At 39.8% G+C, this 24,217-nt stretch overlaps 1 protein-coding gene across 4 annotated transcripts in view; it reads right to left on the bottom strand.

Annotated features, from left to right (window-relative positions):
* The window catches only part of CDH12 (cadherin 12), a 2,479,035-nt gene that overhangs the window by 76,172 nt on the left and 2,378,646 nt on the right, over positions 1–24,217 (bottom strand). For all 4 annotated transcript variants that reach the window (XM_029590315.1, XM_029590316.1, XM_029590317.1 and 1 more), the window contains 2 exons: positions 23,091–23,227; positions 886–1,007 (listed from right to left, as the gene is read on the bottom strand). In XM_029590315.1, coding sequence (XP_029446175.1) covers positions 886–1,007; positions 23,091–23,227 — 259 coding nt within the window. The remainder of the gene's footprint in view (positions 1–885; positions 1,008–23,090; positions 23,228–24,217) is intronic.

Raw genomic sequence — 24,217 nt, 5'->3', positions numbered from 1 at the left:
AGCAGCAATATTACCTTGATTTCTCAAGTATGTTTCCTGAAGATGCAGAAACTTCTATAAAAGAGGACTGTAAACTATGGACAATCTGCAGGGTCAGCAAATTAATTGGAAAATCCTTTTATTTTTTAAGACATGGGGCAGTAATTGGCAAAATACATAGCAAGTCCATGGTGATCGTCCAACAAATCAGTTGGTCCATGGATCATTGGTTTTTGCTGATTTCCTAAAGAAAATAGATGACAGATTCTTTTTCCATGGATCTTAGGCTGAAACCTCTTCTTTAACTGTTTATGCTTACATTCACTGGGAATGTGCACAACCAAAATTTTTGTATTGGTTAGTTTCTTTTGGCCCATTATCTGGTTAGAATTTGATGGGGGGGGGGGGGGGGGGGTAGTGTTTTTTTTTAATGTAATTTTGTTTGTATTCATTTTGGAAAACAGAATGCATTATTTTCTGAAAGAGGCCATTTTTTTAATTTATTTTGGATTTAACAAAAACAAAATGAAGGTGACTGTTTTTGGTTGGGATTACCTTTTTTTTATTATTAAATTAATGTACATCCCTAATGTTCACCTCAATGTGATTATTGCATGGGGTTTGGATGAGGATAAATACAGTAGTGTTCTGTATTGTATTCTCTATAGTAGAAGGTAAGCACTAAAACTTTCAAACATAATGTGCATACTTCTTTTACTGCTGAAACCAAATACAATTGAGAAATCTTAATGACCCTTGACTTCTGACTTTGACAATGAGCACTGTACATATTGGTTGCCCTATTGCTTTACCTAAATGTATTACATATAGAACAACTGCTTCATTATCTCACTGCAACATTCCAGCAAAGAATAGCAAATAAAATACAAGTGTTTAATGATATACCTGTCCTGCTTTGGCGTTCTCACATACATGTGTTTCATATGGCACTGAGACTTCTGGAGGAAATTCATTGACATCCAGCACATTAATGATGATTTGGACTGTGTTGTTTAGTTCAGGATTACCTATCAAAGGAGAACAATGTTGGGAGAAGTTGCTATATCATTTCTTTCCACAAACCCACAGAAAATTCCTCCAGCATAACATTTAAGGTGCTTGCTGTATGGAAGCTTTTTTTTTTAATCTATTTGACACCAATAAAGAAAGGGCATTACATCACTGTGAAGTGCCGTTTATCAACAGATCATGATATGAACTGAAATGGAGTTTCTGAGAAAAAGATAAAAGGACTGATTTACTAAGACTTTATGTCTAATCTGTATCTGTAGGGAGAAAACAATTTTATAATTCAGGCCCTAAATGCATTAATTTAAAGGATGACAGCTTTATAATGATGCACATTTACATTTTTACTTCTGAATATCAAAAAAATGACATCCATGTCAACTATTATGTTTTTGGCAGGCAAAATAATAAAGCCCTTAAAATTGAAAAAAAAAAAAAAAAAAAAAGAAGAGGTAACCCAGATTATATTTCTACTTTTCTAATACACATTCTGATGAGAGGTAGAAACTGCCTACAGTCCAGACTACTTATGCTGTGCACTAGGAAGTTCACTCAAAAAGCAGTCATAAAATGTTCCTCAAAATATTTTGTGATCCATAATTCATAAACATATAAACATAAGATAAACCTTGGCCAGTATCCTGTTTCCAACAGTGGCCAATCCAAGTCACAAGTACCTGGCAAGTACCCAAACATTAGATAGATCACAAGTTACTATTGCTTATTAATTACTGTCATAGCAGTTTATGGATTTATCCTCTAGGAACTTATCCAAATCTTTTTTTAAACCCAGTTCCACTAACTGCTGTAACCATATCCTCTGGCAATTAATTCCAAAGCTTAACTATGCACTGAGTGAAAAAGAATTTACTTCGAATTGTTTTAAATGAGCTACTTCCTAACCTCATGGAGTGCCCCCTGGTCCTTCTATTATCTGAGAGAGTAAATAACCAATTTACATTAACTTGTTCAAGTCCTTTCATGATTTTGTAGACCTCTATCATAACCCCCCTCAGTCATCTCTTCTCCAAACTGAACAACCCTAACTTCTTTAGCCTTTCCTCATAGGGCAGCCATTCCATGCCCCTTATCATTTTGGTCGCCCTTCTCTTCCATAATTCCACAATCATCACTAGGTGGGTTCATAAAAGTCAAAATAAAACAAATTGCTAAAAAAATCTACAACTTTTAAGGACAATGATTTAGATTCATAAGAAAGAAAAATTACCTTAACATACAGAATAAATAATATTTCTGGTTTATGCAACAGAAGACATAGAAAAGTAACCACATAGGAAGTGATCAAAAAGACATGTAAGTTCAGTAAGTTATGCAAAGCAAACAACAATAATATAATTGCAGTTACAGTACATTTATAACCAGTTGTGAATAGTTGAATAATAAAAATAAAGAGCAGAATTCACTTTGAAGCAATCTTGCATCTCTCATAATATAGATGCATAATTTGAATATGAATAATACATGTACTTATCAATATCTCTTTTCCATATTTATTTATTTCAATTTGAAAGTTGCATGATCAGCTATGTCTAGATGCTCTTTCTGGGAAATACAACAGTAATAAAACATAAATAACAAAACATTTTAATTCAATAAAATTAAAAGTTACATTATCATAAATGAATCAACTTTAATCTTTTAAGTCCTATTATTGCATACACATTCACAATGAATACATTTTCACAAATTAACTTTTTTTTCATGAGTCTCTTAGTTTTTCTTCCTGTTTTTCTCCCCACTCATCTTCATCAGGGTATTACCCAGGCACATTAGGACCCATTACTGCATGATAGTTGGAAAGAGGTTTCCTCTGAATCTGAAGTTTTTAGGTCCACTCTAATGCCATCTGGGTTTTCCACTGCAGTACTAATTGTCCTTCCTTTTTCCTCCCACCCACACCCTTACCAGTTTATTAGACAGTAAACACAGATTGTCTATATGACAGTGATATCTCTAAACCACAAGGAATTGTCTATATGACCGTGATATCTCTAAACCACAAGGACAACCCCAATGCCCCAGATTTACATATAATGCAGGTATTGCTCTCTAAGCAGTGTGACCTAAAAGTGTATCAGGCTATACTACTATATAGAGAGTGTAACCTGATACATGGAGTGGAGGAGTAGCCTAGTGGTTAGAATACCGGGCTATGACCCAGGGAAAGCAGCGTTCAAATTCTGCTGTCGCTCCTTGTGACCTTGGGCAAGTCACTTTACCCTCCATTGCCTCAGGTATTAAAATTAGATTGTAAACCCTGTGGGGACAGGGAAATACCTATAGTACCTGAATGTAATCTGCTTTGTGAGACACTTTGAAGTGTGAAAAGCAGAATATTAAATCTAAATATATCTGCAGAGAGAGATGACTTGGTGTATTTGAAAGTTTAGTACAAAGCAGACTATATAACTAGATTACAATTTCCACATTTATATAGCACTCCAAACCAGGGCACTTTACAACAAACTCTATATAGACAAAATGAGTACCTATCACAGTGGGAAATGGAGTGACTTGTCTAATAATCACTATGGGGTAGATTTAAAAACCCCTGCGCACGTAAATCCTCCCGGATTTTTGCATAAGCCGACAGCACACGCAAAGCCCAGGGACGCGCGTAAGTCCCGGGGCTTCGTAAAAGGGGCGGGAGGGGGCGTGTCCGGGGCGTGGAGACAGTTCGGGGGCGGGCCGGGAGGGCGGTCCCGAGTCCCCCGGCACTGCGGCCTGTGCCAGGGGATGCTGGGGCGGTGCGCACAAGTTACGCCTGCTTCAAGCAGGCATAACTTGCCCAACAAAGAAGGGGGGGGGGGGATTTAGGTAGGGCTGGGGGGTGGGGTAGATAGGGGAAGGGAGGGGAAGGTGGGGGGACGGGGAAGGAAAGTTCCCTCCGAGGCCGCTCTGATTTCGGAGCGGCCTCGGAGGGAATGGAGGCAGGCTGCACGGCTCAGCATGCACAGGCTGCTGATTTTGCGCAGCCTTGTGAGCGCCGACCCTGGATTTTATAAGATACGCATGGCTATGCGCGTATCTTATAAAATCTGGTGTACTTTTGTTCGCGCTGGTGGCGCGAACAAAAATACGCACGCGCATATGTTTTGAAGATCTACCTCAATGAGTGTAAATAATGAAAATGGTAAATAGGTCAATTATGCCAAATAGCCTTAATCCAATTCATACTTTTGCTGGTTAAGAGAATTCCCACCAAATCACATCTAGACAATATGAGCTGGAATAATCATAGAACTTACTGCAGCTCCTTTGGAGCAAACACACTAAACTTGAACCCCTTCAATCATTGTTTAAAGTTATCAGGCTATAGTTAGCCAGATAATTGTAATTGGGGATATTCAGTGGGATGTTTATCTCACTGAATAGCACAGATAACCGGATCTTCAGTGGCCTACTATTGAGCACTGAACGCGCTGTGAATATGCCGCCCACTGAAACTAAGAAACACAATTTGAAATTGTGTGCTTCAGCTACTGAAGCCAACTTATATTTATCTAATTTCCAACCTACAAGAAATGATAAAAAAAAAAGAAGTGAGGATATGGTGCTCTTGGAAAGTTTCAATATTATCTTATGCTAAGGGAGAGGAAAGACTGTGTCATATTACCAACATCAATACATGGCTCAAAACCTGATTCAAAGAAGGGTGGTTTTAGATATATATAAGAGGTTGGCCTCACATATGGAATAAAAGGACACAGTATGGATAGTAATGGTGGCCTACATCTTTCTTAGCAGAAAATAAAGATCCTAAGTGAGAAATTCAAATTATCTGCTAAAATGCATTTATAATAGAGGACAGGGTGGTGGATGGAAGCCAATGGATTTGGAAAGTCATCCCCAACAAACACATAAAGACAGAGAGGGAAAAACAAGAACAACAAAAATACATCAGTTTAATTTTCCATTTTTCAACAACAGGGTAGAAGAGGGAATCAGGCCTGAGGCTATATGGAGGATAAGCAAGTCAAGGAGAAATAGCTGGAAATCTGTGAGCACAAATGCCCATAATCTAGGCAATAAAATTCAAGATCTGCATCCCTAATGGTGGAAGCAGACAGACATATTGTTGCTTTTATGGAGACATAGTTCAATAAGTCCATGAACAGAATATGGCCATATCAAGTTATAACTTGTTTAGGAAGGCAAGAGATGGTAAAAAGTGAGGAATTAGCTATATATATATATATATCAAAGCAACAGAAATGTAAGGGGGGGGGGTGTCGGTAAAGGAAAGGAGGAGATGTTATGAGCCATCTTGGAAAGGTTCTATGGCATTTCCATCTACACTGGTGTAGCCTACAGACCTACAGACCTCTATATATAGATCTTTATGAAGACATCTAAAAGGTAGTAACAAAGGGGGAGATGATGTTGGTAGGAGACTTAAATATCCTCATTTACAGAATTGGTAAGAAGTAGAGAGATAGTGGATGCCTTTAAAGGGACTATGCTAAGACAAATGGTGATGGAACCCATGAGGAGAGGGATGATATTGAATTTGATACTCACAAAGACAGTGTTTCTATTGTATAGGTAGAAGCCATAAGAAAGTATGATTTGATATAATGGCCAAGGTGGAGAAGAATTCCACAAAGCTCAAAATCCTGGGTTTCAAAAATACTGACTTTGGAAAAATTAGGAAGTACCTTAAAGGTGAATTTTCAACAGTTGCATGCATGAAAATTAACAGTTATAAGTGTAAAGTAGCATATATGTGAGTATATGTGCTTTTACCTGTTTGATGTAATTTCCACCTTCAGTTCCAATGTAAACTGGTATGATGTTACTACTAATACCGGTATAAAAAAAAAAAGCTTTAAATAAATAAATAAATAAATAAATAAATAGATAGATAGATAGATAGATAGATAGATATTTGCTATTTTAGAAACCTTAACATACACACATAAATCAGGTTCTGAGAGTAAATTTGTGTGTGCAAAAAAGGGGCAGGCCAGGAGTATTCTGGGGCAGGGCAAACATTTACATGAGCAATGTAAGTTGGTACAGTGGGCCCTTGAGTTATGACTGGCTCGAGTTATGACCAACTTTCCCAGTCTTGAGTTATGACCAAATTTCGAGTTACAAATAAAATTCTGGTTTTGGGTTACGAACAGATCTCGAGTTACAACCAAAATATTTTGTGTGGGGAGAGGGGCAGAGAGAGAGACTAACCATAATGCCCTCATACTAGGTAGGTATTTATACCCTTATGAGGCCCACCTAGTTACTTGAGGTGAGGTGTAGGTATTTGATAAGCAATTTACTCATGTAGATTGGGCAGCATACTCGCGTATATTTACTCCTGTTCAATATCTGAAGTAAGTGACTCTAAATGTCTTAAAAGTGAAGTAATGACTGAATGGGGGTCTGGGTGAAATGGGGAGACTTCAGGCTAAACAGCCAGTAGGGTCTTGATGACCTGCAGATGGAAGGGTAAGCTGGTCAACTAATTAGTAAAACTGGTAATTTCATTGCCACTCACATGTTAGAAAATCTCCTGACTTGCAGATGTCAATGCCAAATTATGGAGGGTAAATGCGTCTAATTTATGTGTGTATATCTACTTGCATGTCACTTTAAAAATAGATGTAAAAATACATGGGTATACCAGTGGTGCACACTTATCCAGCTAAATCCCAACTTATCCAGTTAAATATCGACTTTTTTGCACTTATCCAGAAAAATTCTGAGTTATCCAGTTAAGTATTATTACTACTTAACATTTCTACAGCACTACACAACATACGCAGCTCTGTACAAACATACAAAAATACAGACCCTGCTCAATAGAGCTTATAATCTAATAAGACAAACATATAGGACAAGAGACTTGGGATATTTCATAAAGCAAAACAATGGTTAAAAAGAAAAGAAAGTTAATTAACAAGACTAAAAGCAGACAATCAGGCATAAGATTTAAAAGTGGTTTCAGAAATGTGGGTTTTTAGATGGGATTTAAACATGGCAAAAGAGGGAGCATGATATAGCAGTTCAAGAAGACTTTTCCAAGCACATGGCACAGTCAGGTGGAAAGCACGGAGTCTGGAATTGGCAGTAGAGGAGAAGGGCACAGATAGGAGTGACTTATCCGATGAGTGGAGTACATGAAGAGGGGTGTACAGAGATAAGAGAGGAGAGAAAGAGGAGCTTGAACTGTATATGGGAGAGGATCGGGAGCCAGAGCAGTGACTTCAGAAGAGGGGTTATGTGAGTATAGCAACTTTGATGAAAGATAAGTAATGCAGCTAAATTTAGGACAGACTGCAATGGAGAGAGATGGCTTGCCGGGAGCCCTGTTAGGAGCAGGTTGCAATAGTCTAAGCGGAAGGAGATGAGACAGTGTATAAAGGTTCTGGTAGTGTGTTCAGAAAGGAAAGGATGGATTTTGGCAATGTCATAAAGAAAGAAATGACATGTTTTAGCAGTGTTTTGGATATGTGCAGAGAAGGAGAGAGAGGAGCCGAAGAGGACTCTAAGGTTATGGGTTGATGATGACCGTGTTATCCACAGAAACAGAGAAAAGAGGAATAGGGGAGGTGGGCTTAGGGGAAAGATGAGAAGCTCCATCTTGGCCATGTTGAGTTTAAGATGGTGGCAGGACATCCAGGCAGCAATGTCAGACAAACAGGTCGAGATCCGGGTCTGATTTCTGGTGAAATTTCTGGTGTACAAAGGTAGATCTGGGAGTCATCAGCATAAAAATGGTATTGAAAGCCATGTGAGGAAATCAGATAACCAAGGGAATTAGTATATAGTGAGAAGAAAAGAGGGCCCAGGATGGAGCCCTGAGGCACATTAATTGATAGAAGAATGGCAGTAGTGGAGGAAGCACCAGAGGAAACACTAAAAGTGCGATGTAGTGGCACTTATCCGTAAAGCTCTGACTTATCCATCTAAGTAGCAGCAAACCACTACTTAACCAGATAAGTCTTAAAATGCTACTTATTCAACTAAGTCAGTTCTCACAGAGGCCCACTCTCTCCTGCTCTAACTAACTCCTTGATGGTCCCTTGACATAGCAATGCCAGCCATTTGTAGCACTGCTTCTCCCACAGCTCAGTGCCTCTTCATTGAGTCACCTTGGCTCCTTACATTGGCCCACCTTGCCTTGCCTTGCTTCTGCATGGTCCCTGGGGCCTTCTTGTTTTGTCTTGTCTTGTGGCCTGCTTGGTCTTCCTGCCTTGCCTTGTGACCTTCTTGATATTCCTGCTTTCCTTGTTGCCTCCTTGGCCTTCTTACCTTGCCTTGTGGCCTTTGGGCCTTTGACTTGCTGTGCCTTGCTTTGTCCTTGTCTTGGCTTGCCTAGGGCTTGTCTTCAGCTTCAGCCCTTGTCTCCCACTACTTCCTCACCTCCAGGTCCAGTCCCTGTCTCCAGTCCCTGTCTCCAGATCTTGTCTTTTGCCCTTGCCTGTCTCTGCCTCCTGCCTGATTCCAGTTCCAGTCCCTAGTCCAGGCTTCGCCTCCAGTTTCAGCCCTTGTCTCCAGCTCCTGACAGTCTTCAGTTCCAGTCATGTCTCCAGTTCCACCTTGTCTCCAGTTCCTGTCCTGTCTGACTGCCATCATGTACCATGCCAGGAAAGTCCTGCCAGCCCCCCAAACCTGCAGGCTCAACCAAAGGATGAGGGAGGATGGCCAGGCAAAAGACCTTGTCCTGCTCTGTCTTAAAGACTTGTAGTGCACTGCTGGGTAAATTCCTGAGTCCAGCCTGCCTGACCATGACAGTCATAGCTGGATAAGTCAACAAAAAGCTACTTATCTGGCTATCTGATTTAGTCAGCTTTGCCACTACTTAGCTGGATAAATCAGTACTTATCCAAATAAGTGAAGCTACTTTGCTGGATAACTCAGAATGTATCCAGATAAGTGCAAAAATGTATTTGCACATTTTTTACATGTACACGCATGTTTCCGGGTACATTTACGAATATTTTATAACCTGCATTAAATACAGGAGCAATTTTCATTCACCCATATGTCTATATTGGGCACACAAACACACATATTTTAAGGTTATCCTCCCTAAAAACTGCTGGCAGATTTGGAGGAGATAGGTGAAGTGGAAGAACAGTGGGCCAAATTAAAAGGAGGTACAGTAATGGCAACTCATCTTTATGGAAGGAAAGTACATAGAGTATGAAGAAAAAGGAAACTGATATGGTTCTCCAAAGAGGTGACAGATAAAATAAAGACAATATGATTAGGGTTCAAAGAGTGTAAAAGATTTAAATAAGATGACATATGGAAGAATATCTAGTAAAGCTGAAAGAGATGAAAGAAATCAAAACAAGAAAAATGTGAGTGGAAGAAAATATTTCTAAAGAAGTAGAGCAAGGTGACGACATTTTTTCAGGTATGTCAGAGAAAGGAGGAAGGCCATAGATGGAATTGTAAGACTGAAAGAGGACAAGGAGCAATGTGTGGAGGATGACTAAGAACAACAGAAATGCTATACAAATATTTCTGTTCATGGAAGAAGACCTTGGAGAAGCACTGCTACTGGATAGAAGAGTATAAATGAGATTGGGGTAGATACCACACCATTTACAGAAGTGTGTGTTGGTGTACAACTAGCAAACTGAAAGTGGACTAAGCCATGGGATAGGATGAGATACATCCTAGAATACTAACAGGATCATTCATCAAAATGCGTATGGCATTAACGCCTGTGATAACAATATAATGCTCAAGATAGTTATGGTAGCGTGTGGCGTGAATGCAAATTTTTCAAAGAGGCGGGATTGGCAAGGGATTTGGGTGGGATTAATGAAAATGAGGGGTATTATCACACTGTGCGATACTGTAACACATGCTATCAACGCTGGAAATAATTACACCTTTTTCCTGGTAATTCTCAATAAAGATTGCAAATTGCATTTTGGTCATTTTTGGGCTTGGGAAAGGGAGAGAGCTTCTGGGGTGGCTCACATAGCTGTCACCTATTTATACTGCTGTAGCAGGGCCAGCTAGTAACTGGAGGTGAGGTTTTGGTGGTGATGTAGGGGTTTGGGGCCAGTTTTACATGCAGAGTGAGATATACGAACAGCACAGTAGATCTCAATGAAGATTTGACATCATTTGGAGTAAGTAAAGTCACACAAAGATGAGATTTCTACAGTGTTCTCTCGCCCTACCTTGATGGACTCTCTACCAGGGTTCTATCAACCAGAGGTAGATTATGTTGAGCAAATCTGATATTTTTTATTGGGTGATTAAACAATTAGTTCAAGGGAGTACTGGATGTGGTTTACTTGGATGTCTGTACAGTTTTTGATACTCTACCTCAGGCTTATTAATACATTTAGCAACTTGAGGGTGGGTTCTCAGGTGGTGGACTGGATTAGAAATTGGTTGCATAATAGATAACAGAGGGTGGTGGCAAATGGAATTCACTCAAGAGAGAAAGATGATTAGTGGAGTGCCTCAGGGATCACTGGAAATATTTTTGTTCACTACTTTTGTGAGCAATATTGCAGAGGTGAAGGGAAGGAAAAGTTATGTATGAAACTAATATGTGTAACAGTGTGGACACTCTTGAGGAGCAGACAAAATGAAAATTTGCACAGGAAACCTTGAGGAGTGGTCTCATGCCTGGCAGTTAACATCCAATGCAAAAAAAAGTGCATTTGGGATGCAGAAATCCATATGAACTATATACAATGCAAGGTGAGAAGCTAATTTGAGGATCGAGAGCTTAGGGTGATGGTGTCTGATCATCTCAAGGTCACAGTGAAACAGTGTGACAAGGTGGAGGCTAAAGTAGGAGGAATGCTGGGCTCCAAAGAGATGGACATACGAGCAGAAGAAAAAGAAGTGATATTGCCTTTGTTCAGGCTGTTGGTGAAGCTTCACTTAGAATACTATGCTCTGTTCTGGGAGCTGTATCTCTGAAAGGATCAAGATAGGTTAGAGGTGATCTAGAGAAATGCAACCAAAACAATGTGGGGTCTGCTCCAAGTCAATATGCGATAAACTGTGATGAGCAAATTATTTAAATCATATAGGAGAGAAGCATCAGGGAGAATATGATGGAGACAATTAAATACCCTAAAAGTATTAATGCACAAGAAGCAAACTTTTCCAAAGGAAAGGCAGCTGTAGAACTAGGGGTCATAATATGAAACTCCAGGGAAATAGACTCATGAATCAGGAAATATTTTTTCAAGGATAGAGTGGTGGATTCCTGGAATGTTCTCCCAGGGGAGAAGATGGAAACAAATGGTCACAAAATTCAAAAAGGTATGGAATTAATTCATTGGATCCCTGCTGGCAAGATGCTGGTAATGAAGCACGGGGATAACCTGCAGTAATGAAGCACTGGCATAACTTACATAGAGCAGCAATTCAGCTTAATACAGCAGTGAAATGACTGCATTGTGCTTCTGAAAAGGCATGAGGGTCACCTTCACCAAGAAGCAGTTACATCCCTTCACAACTTGCTGGGTGGGCAGACTGGATGGAACATTTTTGTCTTTTATCTGCTGTCATTTACTATCATCTCTTCCTTCATCATACGAACATGCAACATAATTCTAATCACAAACTGAGGGCTGCACCTTTTGTGCAGCACTATGGTGTGCTATGCCAGAAGTTCAAATTACTCTTCATTTGTGATTAAGAGTTATTCTCTACTTCTGTTTGCAACAAGTGAATCTGCATACTTGCTAGATTTATACATTGCTAGTCTATTTGATCTTGATTTGTTTTATTTTGTGTTTTTTTTTTGTGTGAGAAAGAGAAGACGCATCTCATTATTTGTCTCCAAGCACTTCAACAGTTTGAAATCACAGCTGTGTTTGGAATAACAACCTGGATTGTACCCCAGGGATGAGACAGACACAGCTGACTCTGCAGATACCTGCTACTGACCTCACCATAGAATGGAATTGGTAAACCGTAGTCTAATTTAACTTTCACGAAGCATGGTCGGGTCAGACTTGGGTTTGTTTGTGATTTATATTTGCCAATAATGTGAAAAGTCAAAGTGCTTTTTCCCTGATGTTTGCAAAGGTCAAAAGTGGAATTTTCTGCAAGGTGCATGTGAAAGCTTATGTCCAGCATAAACAAATTCTGTTTGCTTATCTAGAAATATGCTGTAATAGCACGCATTGGAAAATGGAAAGCTAGAAAGAGCATGACATTAGGATAGCCTTAAAGGAAAACAAACCAAACAAAAAGCCTCCCCACTTAAAACTATTTTCTTGGCCATCAAATCTAAAACCTGTTGCTGTATAATAACATGATGATAATTCTAAGCACATTCGATTTAAGGGTATACACAGTCTTCACACTATGCAAGAACAGATTGAGTCTCATTTTACTAAAGTATAAATGCCAAGTCTGAAACTAGAGTTACAAAAGGCATAAATCAGAAAGACCCTATTGAAAATAAAGACTATTTCCATGTCCTCAATTTGCAGCAAGTCAGTGGCATTGGCAACTGCCATATGATTTCTCATTGGCAAACTGTCCTCCATTGTTGAGCCAGCTGCTGCCTTCTTCCTCCCCAATACCACTGCCACTCAGGTGGTCAGGCAGTGAGATTTATGAGATTTTCCTGCTGCTGCTGCTCTAGCTTGTCCAGTGAGAACTTCCTCCCCAGGGCCCCATCCCTACCCCCTGTTCCTGCTTTGTTCCTACCATGCATTGAATGTTGTCAGCTTCAGTGCAGGGGGTGAGGTTGGGGGGAGGGGGTCTCTAAGTAGGAACTGTATAGAAGGGAGTAGAACTATGAAAGACTGGATGAGTGAAGTTGGTGGCTGTTGTCAGGTTGGAGTTGAGGGAAGAGAGGCATGAGCAGCTGAGAAAAAGAGAATGACCAAGAGAAATGAGGTTTGGAAGGGTGATGCTGTGGGAGAGTGTAGGAGGGATAAAAGGTTGGAGGGGCTAGAGTATAGGAGAAAATGATAGGATGCTGGAAGGAAGAGGTTTCGTTGAATCTTGTAATTAGAGGGAAGACAAGCGGCTGGAAGGGAGATCCTGAAGGGAGGGAAGCCTACTGGAGTGATCAGAGTAGAGATGGAAGGAAGGAGAGCTTCTGAGAGAAGAGAAAAAAAGATGCATTGGACAGTGGATAATCATAAAATAATTTAGGGCTGGATTCATCATTCTTCGCAGAATGATGAATCCAGCAAAAAAGGGGGGCGGGGCAAGGGGGCGGGCCTGCGAAAGGCCACAGCCGTTTGCACCACGTCAGTGCAATTTCGCCGGCTGTGGTGCGGCCGGCTGCAGCCTTTCGTGCAAATAGCGCCACTGTGAAAGGTCGTGCTATTCGCCGCAATACTGCCAGCGATAATGTTCCTCACATTATCGCCAGCAGCAGTGCTGCGGCCGACTCCTCCCCCTCCCCACCTCCTCCTCCCCTCCAGCTAATTAACATCCTATCGCACGCAAAAAGCTCCTTTTCGTGTGCGATAGGGGTTTATTGCGTGCATTAGGCCCTAACGCATGCGATAAACGTTTAGAAAATAACCCCATAGTTTGAAAGTAAAGAAGGCGAGAAAGAAAAAATAAGGAAGAAATGATAAATATGAAGTAAAACGAAGGAAGAAAATGGAAGAAAAAAAATATGAAGTAAAATGAAATGACTGTAATGGAGAAAGCTTAATGAATGAAAATAGAATAGAATACGTTATTCAGACATAAAATAAAGGCTGTAAATCTATATTTTTAAAGGAATATTTTTGCATATTTAGGATCAATATTCAAAATTATGTCCACATATTTTACCTTTCAATATTGCCCTCCCCAGGTAAATAGTATGTAAAGGCACATGCTTCTAACTTTTGTCCATGAAAGGAGGACATAAAAGGTCTGGTTTATAAAATGATCAAATTATTTTGTTAGCTAGCTAGCTAGTCATGCTCTTAAAGCACATCCATCTGAATATATCTGATGAATATTCATTCTTGATATCCTGAAAAGCAGACCTGCTCTGTGCTCTCAGCCCTTGAGGACTAGCACAGGCAACTCTTTAAAGTAGGTAGAATTACAGTGCACTATAATTTCCAGAGTTTGTATATATTTTGTAATCTGATGTAGTCTGACGACTACTGTAGAGTAATCAGCACTTTCCATAAGATATAACATAGAAGTTTTATCTGTAAATGTTTGTTTGTCCTAATAAATCAGCCTGTCTTCGTCTGCCTTTCTTTTTCAATGCTAAACTCTTTGGGGATCCATTCTAAAAAGGTTTAACCCGTTATGACCCAGTGTCCTATTTAGAGGATAGCTTCTTTAAAAATTTGGAACATAATGGGTTAACAATAATTTTAGAGAATTAGCTAGTTAATGTAAGGGTGCTTTCAGGGGTTTTCTATGGAGACAGACGGGTTTGTGGCAGAGAAGAAAGAAATAGTATAATCAGATTGCACTGATTAGGCTTGTTGTATACAAGACTGTTAGGTACAAGGCTGTTGAAATGTTAAAATGTATGTTAAAGGTTAACCACTATGTTAACCATTGAATTTCATTTCTGCCTTCTGAGCTCCACTTACAAGAACTCAAATGATTTACAAGAATTCATTCTTATTAGCAAAAGTAAGATAAAAATACAAATTTTAACTAGTTGGAAAAGTTAGGGTGGTGGTGACATATTTAACTCAGTGAAATGGTTTGGGAACTCTGAGCTGGGATTTACTGGTAAGCTAGATTGCTTCTTATAAGATATCTTATAATAAAACTAAAGATTTTTTTTTTTAGTTTAAACCTCTTTAATTGTTAACAGTGAAAAACAATAAAAACATGAAAAAAGAGCAAAAATAACTGTCCATACAAATTAGATATTAATACAGATCATAATCTTGGCCTTGAGTTGCAGACATAGAAATAAAAAGACAATCAAGTACAAAAGTCATAATAAGGAAAAACTGCGTAAGGCGTGCCGCTTATGTCATATAATGTAAGAAAAGAACATACCCAATATCATAGGCAATGGAACGCAATGAAAGCTTGCACAAACAGAGAAGGAAGGAACAGTTATTTCTGGGGAACAAACAGAAAAAAAAGGAAATTAGGCCAGTAGAGAAACCATGAAAAGAAGGAGAAAAATAGATATCTATCAGTGAAGGGAGAGAACAAAGAGAGATAGAATATGCGCGATCAGAGAAACAGATTAAGTTGCAAGAAAAAAGCCCATATTATAATGAGTGCGACGTTACATAGTCGTCAAGCGGCTTCCACACCTGGCACCAGGAGGACAGTCTGTGAAATTTGAGAGCCATAGCTTTTTCGTATTTACTATACATACATACTGAGTTCCACCAATAATGTTCAGAAAGCATATCACTCCTCTTCCAGTTCGCCAAAACAGTATGCAAAGCAACTGTGAGCAAAAAATCAAGCAATTTACATCTGGGGAGAGGGAGTGTAAGAGATGGGTCCGCCCCCTTTAAAATAATAATGGAATAGGAGTGGGGCTGGGAAATGTCCAGAATAAGAGAGACTACTTTCCAGATTTGATCCCAGAATTTAAAGACAAATGGACAAAAATAAAGTGCATGGGATAGGGTACCATTAGGCATGTGGCAAGACCAGCAATTGGCAGAGGAAAGAAGACCGGCCCTATATAGCTTCCACGGGGTCCATGCAGCCCGATGCAGAACAAAGTAAGAGGTTTGTGTGAGACTGGAAGATAATGATATGCGAACTGACGTTTGCCAAACATAGGTCCAATCAACCTGTCCAATGTGCACATTTAGTTCTTGTGCCCACAAGGATTGAAGTCCTAAGGCTCCGGATGCGTATCGTGACATTTTAAACAGCTTGTAAATTTTAGATGCCAAATGACCAAGGCAGCCATATTGTTGAAAAAAAGAGACAGCATACGGATTTAGAGTGATACAGATAGAATCCAAGGACACAGTAGACAGAGTGCTACGTAACTGGAGCCAGGCATAAAACTGAGTTTGGGGAAGCCCATATTGGGCCTGAAGGTGCTCAAAGGAAACAAAGGAACCGTCACAAAACAGTGATAACACATTCCAAATTCCATGACGTTTCCAGATAGGCCAATTGACAGGTTTCCCACCAATTTTGATCTTAGGATTATCCCATATGGGAGCGAAACGTGAGGCATTCCATTTAGGCGTCTCCCCCGAGCGAAGAGCATCAAATTCGGTATACGCCTTATGTAGAGTGGATAAAATAGGATGAACCACGTGTCGGGATCGAAGAGGTGTCCCCAGGAAAGACGTGAATGGCATAGGTGATAGCAACCATTGTTCAGTGGGCAGCCATTTAGGTGGTTCAGGGATATGATTCTCAAACGTGAGATAGTGGTAACCTTGCTGTAGGATAAAGGCCAAATGGTATAAATAAAAATCAGGGAAATTAACCCCACCATGTCGGGTCGGGCTTTTTAATTTGGATAAGGCTATGCGTGGGGCCTTGGTACGCCATAAAAATCGAGTCAACAATCTATCTACATATTGGTAAAAATCTTTGGAAAAAAGAACTGGAATCATAGCCAGTATATATGTGATCCTAGGAGCCAATACCATTTTGATGGTATCCAATCTACCCCACCAAGAGAGATAAAGGGGTGACCATTTGTAGGTAGCATCCCGTATCATTTGCAAAATATGTGACTCACAATTGCCTATGGTAGTATCAATGTCCCCATAAAAGCGAATACCCAGATATTTAAGGCCATTGGACACCTTCTTGATGGGATAACCGGAGAAGTCTATAACAGAGCCCATAAAATTAAGAGGGAGTAACTCAGTCTTATGCCAGTTGATCCTGTAACCAGAAATTAAAGAATAGGAGTCAATAAGTCGGAAAAGAGAGGGAAGAGAGATGTCTGGTTCAGTAAGAAAGAGAAGGACATCATCCGCATAAGCAGAAAGTTTAAATACATCAGTACCCATTGTGATGCCCTTTATATCATTAGATTGACGAATTGACAGTAGCAAGGGCTCAAGAGCTAGGTTAAAAAGCAGAGGAGAGATAGGGCAACCATGGCGAGTTCCCCTATGAAGCTGAAAAGAAGATGAACGTTGATTGTTAATGTAAAGGAAAGCAGACGGAGAGGTATAAAGATATTGAACCCAAGATAAGAAGGTAGGTCCGATACCAAACCACTTAAGGGTATCGAAAAGATAAGACCACTCAACCCGGTCGAAGGCCTTTTCAGCATCAAGAGAAACAGCCACTGTAGGAATAGATTGAGAAGAAGAATGATGGAGAGCATGCAGAAAGATTCGAGTATTGTTAGCAATGAGTCGTCCCTTAATAAATCCCGTTTGATCAGGATCTATAAGCGAACATAAGACTTGAGATAGTCTGGTAGCCAGGATTTTCGTGAAGATTTCGTAATCAGTGTTGAGAAGTGAGATTGGACAATAGTTAGAGATAAGATTAGGATCCCTCCCAGGTTTAGGTAATACAACTATACATGCTTCAGTAAAACTGGACATCCCCTTAGGATGTGTGAGGAAAGACATATAATAGTCATGTATATGGGGAACCAAGTCCTGCTTAAAGGCATGATAGAAGTCAGAGGTATATCCATCTGGTCCGGGTGCTTTCCCTCGAGCCAAAGATGAAATCGCTGAGGCAATCTCCGTTTGCGTTATGGGTGCATCCAAAACTGCAGCTTGACCTTCCGTGAGGGAGGGATGAGTCAATGAACCAAGGAATTGTTGGATACGAGGCTGTGATGAACTGCCATCGATTTCAGATTGATAGAGTGTTTCGTAAAAAGAACGAAAAGCAGCAAGAATGTCCGAATCAGATGTCAACAACTTGTTTTGTGGAGACTGGATCGAGGTAATCCGTTTTTTATCTTGCCGCTTTTTGAGGTATGCCGCTAACATATGACCACACTTGTTATTCTCAGCATAGTACAACGCTTTAGTACGATTGAGCCCAATCTGAACCTGAGAACTTAGAAGCTGGTTATAGCGGTATCTGGCCTTTAACAGCGAGGTAAGAGAAGCTTTAGTAGGATGAACAACGTGCCGCCTCTCCAATTCTTCAACCTCATGATGCAAGGACGAAAGAGCAGCCTTCTGAGTTTTCTTAATTTGGATAGAATAACTGATGATATCCCCACGTAGTGTTGCTTTGAAGGCATTCCAGAGAGTAGACGGAGTGATTTCCTGGGAAGTGTTGAACTTAAAGAATTCCAGGATTTTGGGGCGAAGATCATCACAGAAAGACGGTTCAGATAATAAAGCTGAGTTAAAGCGCCAAGTCCTGTCAATCCGAATAGGAGAAAATAGGCGGAGAGTCAGTTCCACTGCAGCATGGTCCGAGACCAATATGGGAAAAATAGACGCTGATTTGATAGACGAAGCCAGTGAGCTGGAGACAAGGAAATAGTCAATGCGAGAATAAGATGAGTGTGGAGATGAATAAAAGGTATAGTCTCTAGTGGTGGGATGAAGCAGGCGCCAAGGATCCACTAGACTGTGAGAGTCTTGGAGATGACGCAGAGTCTTGCATGATTTGGATATGGGAGACCGTAATGAAGTAGTTTTGTCCAGAAATGGGTCCAATGGTTGATTAAAATCACCGCCAACTATAACCGGCGAGTTATCCAGAGTCAATATAGTGGCAAAAACGGACTGGAAAAAGAGAGGGTCATCAACGTTAGGAGCATATAGATTTAACAATGTATAGATATGCCCAGCGATTCGGATTTGAGCCAATATCCATCTACCGTCAACATCTGCAGTCTGGTTAATTACCTCAGCGTCCAGTCGTTTGTGGAGCAATATAACAACTCCTCTCTTTTTAGTGATGGCTGGACTGTAAAGAACATTACCAACCCATTGTTGGCGTAGTTTGAGAGACTCCGACGGAGATAGGTGCGTTTCCTGTAGAAAAGCAACATCAGTATGCACAGATTGCAAGTATGTCAGAATCTTTTTCCTCTTTATTGGGTGTGTGAAGCCGTTGACATTCAGGGAAATGGTGGTGATATGAGTAATTGCTGAAGCCATTCATAAAAAATTTGAAAATGAAATGGGCTAAAGAGCAATAAGACAACATGATAGCATAGATCAGTCCCTCCATTAACCATAAGAAAAATCTCCAATAAAAAGATGGCGACTCTCATCAAAGGAAAAAAAATAGAGAAACAAGAACAAAAAAAACTAAAACAGTACAGTGAATAGAGAAACCACAAAATAGCCATAAGGCTGTAGTGCAAAGAAAATGAGCCTCTTGTCACACCAGAGGCCACCCTAACTAAGGGCCTGCTAAATCGCAGAATAAAAAGAATCTGAGCAAGCATTATGCTTGGGACCATGACGCATATAAACTTGGACCATGAGATACCACCCATAATTAGTATACTAAAAAAAAATAATCGTCATGAGACAAACCAAAAGAATCGCAGAGAATTATTTGTTCAAAGCTCAGTAAGAGCAGAGAGAGACAAGTCAAGTAATCATTTCAGCTTCCGATCTTGTTCTCAAAAATTCTTCTAGGGCCTGCGTTTGATAAAAAATTTGCGTGTGGTTGCGGTGGGTAACACGCATCTGAGCGGGGTATAGGAGGCCATACTGAGCCCCAATAGCTCGCAATTGTGGACGCAAGGCTAAAAATTGCTTCCGTTTTAGCGCGGTTGCTTTCGCAAAATCAGGTGTCAAGATAATGTTATTCCCTTGATATCGAGTAGGGGCCTGGTTTTTGGCCGTCGTCAGAATTGCCAGAGCCTGCTGGTATCGAAGCATCTTAAAAATAAGAGGACGGGGCCGTTGGCTGTCCCGCGGAGGCCTAGCGGGAATCCTGTGAGCCCTTTCTACTTCAAAGGGTTGGTCAAATTGGAGTTTGAGTAGCGATGGAATAAATTGTGAAATAAAAGTAACTGCGTCAGAGCCCTCAGCTCCCTCAGGCAGGCCTAGCAAACGAACGTTGTTGCGTCGGTTACGATTAGACATGTCTTCTATATCTCGTTGCAGTTGCTCGATATCCGACGTAATGCGAGGAATAACCGCCGCGGTCACTAGTAGCGATGAGGCCTGTGCCTCCACATCATCTAAACGTACCTGAAAGGTGGTCATTTGTTGGGTAACGGTTTGAAGTTCGCCCCTAATAGCCGTAGTAGCGTCAATATTTAGCTGCAACATGTCTTTAAGCTGCTTCAATTCCAGAAGCACCAAATCCGCTGACGCCATTGACTTTTGCGAAACGGCTTTGTCCGGCGAGGGTGGGTCCTGTTTCTGCCGTTTAGAACCCGATCCAGCGGCAAAAGCTGCTTCAATCTTACCAGATTTGGTGGAGGACATCTTTACCAGACTGAAAATAGTCGAATACGTACGGGTGGTATCAGTATTATTGAAAGGTCCCAAGATAAAAATGCGATAATAAGCAGAGCACAGAGATTAGGCGGCCATCTTGGTCGCTGCTCAAGAGCGCCCATAAAACTAAAGATTTATTTTTCTTTTACTGGCTAGTATTTACTAGCACACCCTACAGTTAAACCTCACCAGTTAAAAAAAAGTCACCTGCTTAAAGGTTAAATGTAAATAGCTAAATCTACACAATATATAACTTAAACGCTAAAAACCTGAACGCTGCCCAAGGCATTCCCAAGGCATGTTTACCATTTAGCCAAAAATTAGCACTAATTTTCAGTGAAAATTGGATACATTTAAATTCACAAAACAACAAGACAAACAGAGGAATAAATCTAACTGGTCTAATTTTCAGCCAAAACCTATCCTTATAGGATTATATTGATCTCTTTTTTCCATTTCCCTTTGTTAATCTGTCTTACACAGATGTTTGTTGCCTTCTGAGTACTGCTTCTTATTGCTGCCCACAGTTTCTCTGTACTCTTCAGTTCTTGAATTCCCAATAGGGATTCCTCAACAATACCACTCATCATCTTGAAGTCAGCCCTCCTGATGTCCAAATCTTAGTTTTAGTATAGTTCAGGTCAAGTCTGATTTTACTAGTGAACATTAAAATATAATGAGTGTTAACAGATCCAGTTTAGCCTTCCCTTCAATAGTTTCCTCACTAGTTACCTGAGGTATGCCCTGTACAGGAATGGGTCTTTTTTTTTTTCCAAGTTTTAAAAATTCAGTGTTTAAAGTACCATGTAGTTCCCTTGCATTTTGCAAATGGTGATGCAGGATTTGGAAATGACAACCAAATGTAATAGGATTTCTTTGAAGAACCTTGTTTATTCCTTTTTGGTCAGAGAAGTACCTCACGTTGAACTTTACAAAATAAACTATGCATACTTTCCCTCCCCCAAATATGGCACTGCCTCAATTCTCCAGGAGTATTCTTCCCATCTTCCTTAGAAACATAGAAACATAGAAATGACGGCAGAAGACGACCAAACGGCCCATCCAGTCTGCCCAGCAAGTTTCGCACTTTTTTTTTTCATACTTATCTGTTTCTCTTGGCTCTTAGTAACCTTTCGGTTCTATTTCCCTTCCACCCCCACCATTAATGTAGAGAGCAGTGTTGGAGCTGCATCTAAGTGAAATATCGAGCTTAATTAGTTAGGGGTAGTAACCACCGCAATAAGCAAGCTACACCCATGCTTATTTGCTTACCCAGACTATGTAATTCAATCCTTGTTGGTTGTCTGTATATAGATTCACTTTTCTTCATACCCCCTGCCGTTGAAGCAGAGAGTTATGCTGGATATTGGTGAAGTGTCAGACTTTCTCCCCTGCCGTTGAAGCAGAGAGCTATGCTGGATATGGTTGAAGTGTCAGACTTTCTCCCCTGCCGTTGAAGCAAAGAGCTATGCTGGATATGGTTGAAGTGTCAGACTTTCTCCCCTGCCGTTGAAGCAGAGAGCTATGCTGGATATGGTTGAAGTGTCAGACTTTCTCCCCTGCCGTTGAAGCAGAGAGCTTTGCTGCATATGCTTGAAGTGTCAGACTTTCTCCCCTTAGTTTGGTTTTTCTTTTAAATTAAAGAAAATTATGCTTCAACAAATAAGTGAATTATGTGACTATTTTAAGAAGGAATTTTTGTTCATTGGTAAAATACTGAAACCTGTCAATGTAGGTAGTTCAATAATGTGTGAGTGTTCAGGATTCATCTCTAAATAATTTAAGATGAAAAAAATGTAATGATATTTCATGACAAACAATAAAGTAACCCATCATATTTTATGGTGTTTCTTTAAAAAAAGAAAAAAAAAAGAGCAAGGCATTATTCAGATCCAGAAAATTACAGTTGTAAAACTTTTAAGCTGAATTTTAAAAGGCCAAAACGGGTCGAAATTAGGGGATGTGCGAATATGTCGGGCCTGCGCACGTCAAGCTGATTTTAAAAGCTACCTGCATATGCACGTATTTGCATCTGTATGCACAAATACATTTTTTTTTAAAAAGGGGTGGGGCGTGGGCATGGTCTGGATGGGGCACGGGTGATCCTAGATATTAACTTGAAATTAGCATGTAAATACTTACTCGCCTGGCTGTGCGCTGGGGGCCCCTACCGCATAACTTTATTTCTGCTATGGATGACATGTAAGTAGTAAAAGAAAAAAATCTAAAAGATCAGCTGGGCTTTAAAGACGGGAGCTAACACGGGGGGAAGAAATGGTATTAAACTAGGGGGATTTGGAAGTCCTATCCCTTAACTGGGCAAACTGGGGATGAACTGGGAAAACCAGCAATGGCATCGGCACGCATGTCTTTTAAAATCCTCCCACCTACACAGCAGAAGTGGCATTTGCATGCACAAGCATGAACCTACTTAAAATTGCATGCTGCTGTGCGCATGTTATAAAATGGCCGTGTTCCTGGTTGTGGGCAACGAACGTACGCACATGTGCACCCACACACCTGTTTCAAAGCTACTATCCCTGTTTGTGTATATAAATCAGATATATTTATTATTATTATTATTTATTTAGATTTATATTCCACTTTTTACAGCACTTCAAAGTGGATTACATTCAGGTACTGTAGGTATTTCCCTATCCCCAGAGGGTTTTTTTTAAAACCAGTGGCTTTTTTAAAACCGCCCTTAATCATTTTAATTGGAAACTATCTGTGAGAAAATGTAATTCAATGAATACAATTACAAAATGTACTCCTTAATTTGAATCATGACATACTTACTAACTTTACTTGCAGTAACAGAGACATTGTATTGTGCCGTACTTTCTCTGTCCAATAATTCATTGGTTGCAATCGTTCCTTCAGATGCATCAATCACAAAATATTTGTTGGCATCATTCTTCCCATCAATGCAGTACCTGTATTTGAAATATATTATTTTATTTATTTATTTAACATTTTTCTATACCGATCTTCAAAGTTGAATACCATATCAGGTCGGTTTACATCGAACAGGAGATAGATAACTGTAACATAGGGAACAACTTATTATAATCGGAGGAAACAAAAGTTACATGTAACAAGGACCGTAAACTTGGAAGCTGAATCAGCAGGAAGAGACAGGGCCCGAAGAGGGTATTAAATTATATACAAGAAAAGATATTAGTAAGTCCTTAAGATTTTGCCTGGCACTTTTACTCTGATGGAGAGACTCCCAAAAGAATATAGAGAACAAACTCAGTTTCTGGGCATGCATGGCTTTTCGTAGGAACACATACAATTATCTAAAGGCTAGAGCAAGCATCTAACATATTTACAGTCATTCACATCTTCAAGAGGAATAATTGACTTACTAATCACAAATCATATACAAATCAATTAAAAACAGATGAGTTCAGTTACATAAACTAGACAATTTTCTTAACAATCCATGTGAAAAATCAGTTACACAATGGAAAATCTATCACTGCATTCATCTTCCAGCGATATGATGTTCTATGAATTGCATACAATTATACATTTAATTATTTTACAGGATACCAGTTTCTTCATTGTATATTCATAATGTGGTATAGGAACCTGTAACTAATGACAGACTCACTGTACAGATATACTATATATAACATTAAAAAAAAGTATTAATGCTGCAGAACAGGTTTAAAAGATATAAAGCAGCGTAGGATCAAATTGTCTTTTTTTTCTAACGGAGAGAGCTGAAAGTGGTGTGCCCTAATATTCTGTACTGGGACCAGTGTTATTTAAGTTATGAATTAATGCTGTTATCTAAAATAATAATCTAGAAAAGAGAACAATGAATGAGGTGATTCAAATGTGCAGATAACAAAGTTATTCAAAGCAGCTAAAATGCAAGTAGACTGGGAGGAAACACAGAAAGACCTTGCCAGACT

This window comes from Rhinatrema bivittatum, chromosome 2, assembly GCF_901001135.1.
Source record: "Rhinatrema bivittatum chromosome 2, aRhiBiv1.1, whole genome shotgun sequence".
NCBI classification, from domain to species: Eukaryota; Metazoa; Chordata; class Amphibia; order Gymnophiona; family Rhinatrematidae; genus Rhinatrema; species Rhinatrema bivittatum.
Note: the sequence above shows the minus strand (reverse complement) of the source record. Positions and strands in the feature narration are given on the sequence as shown.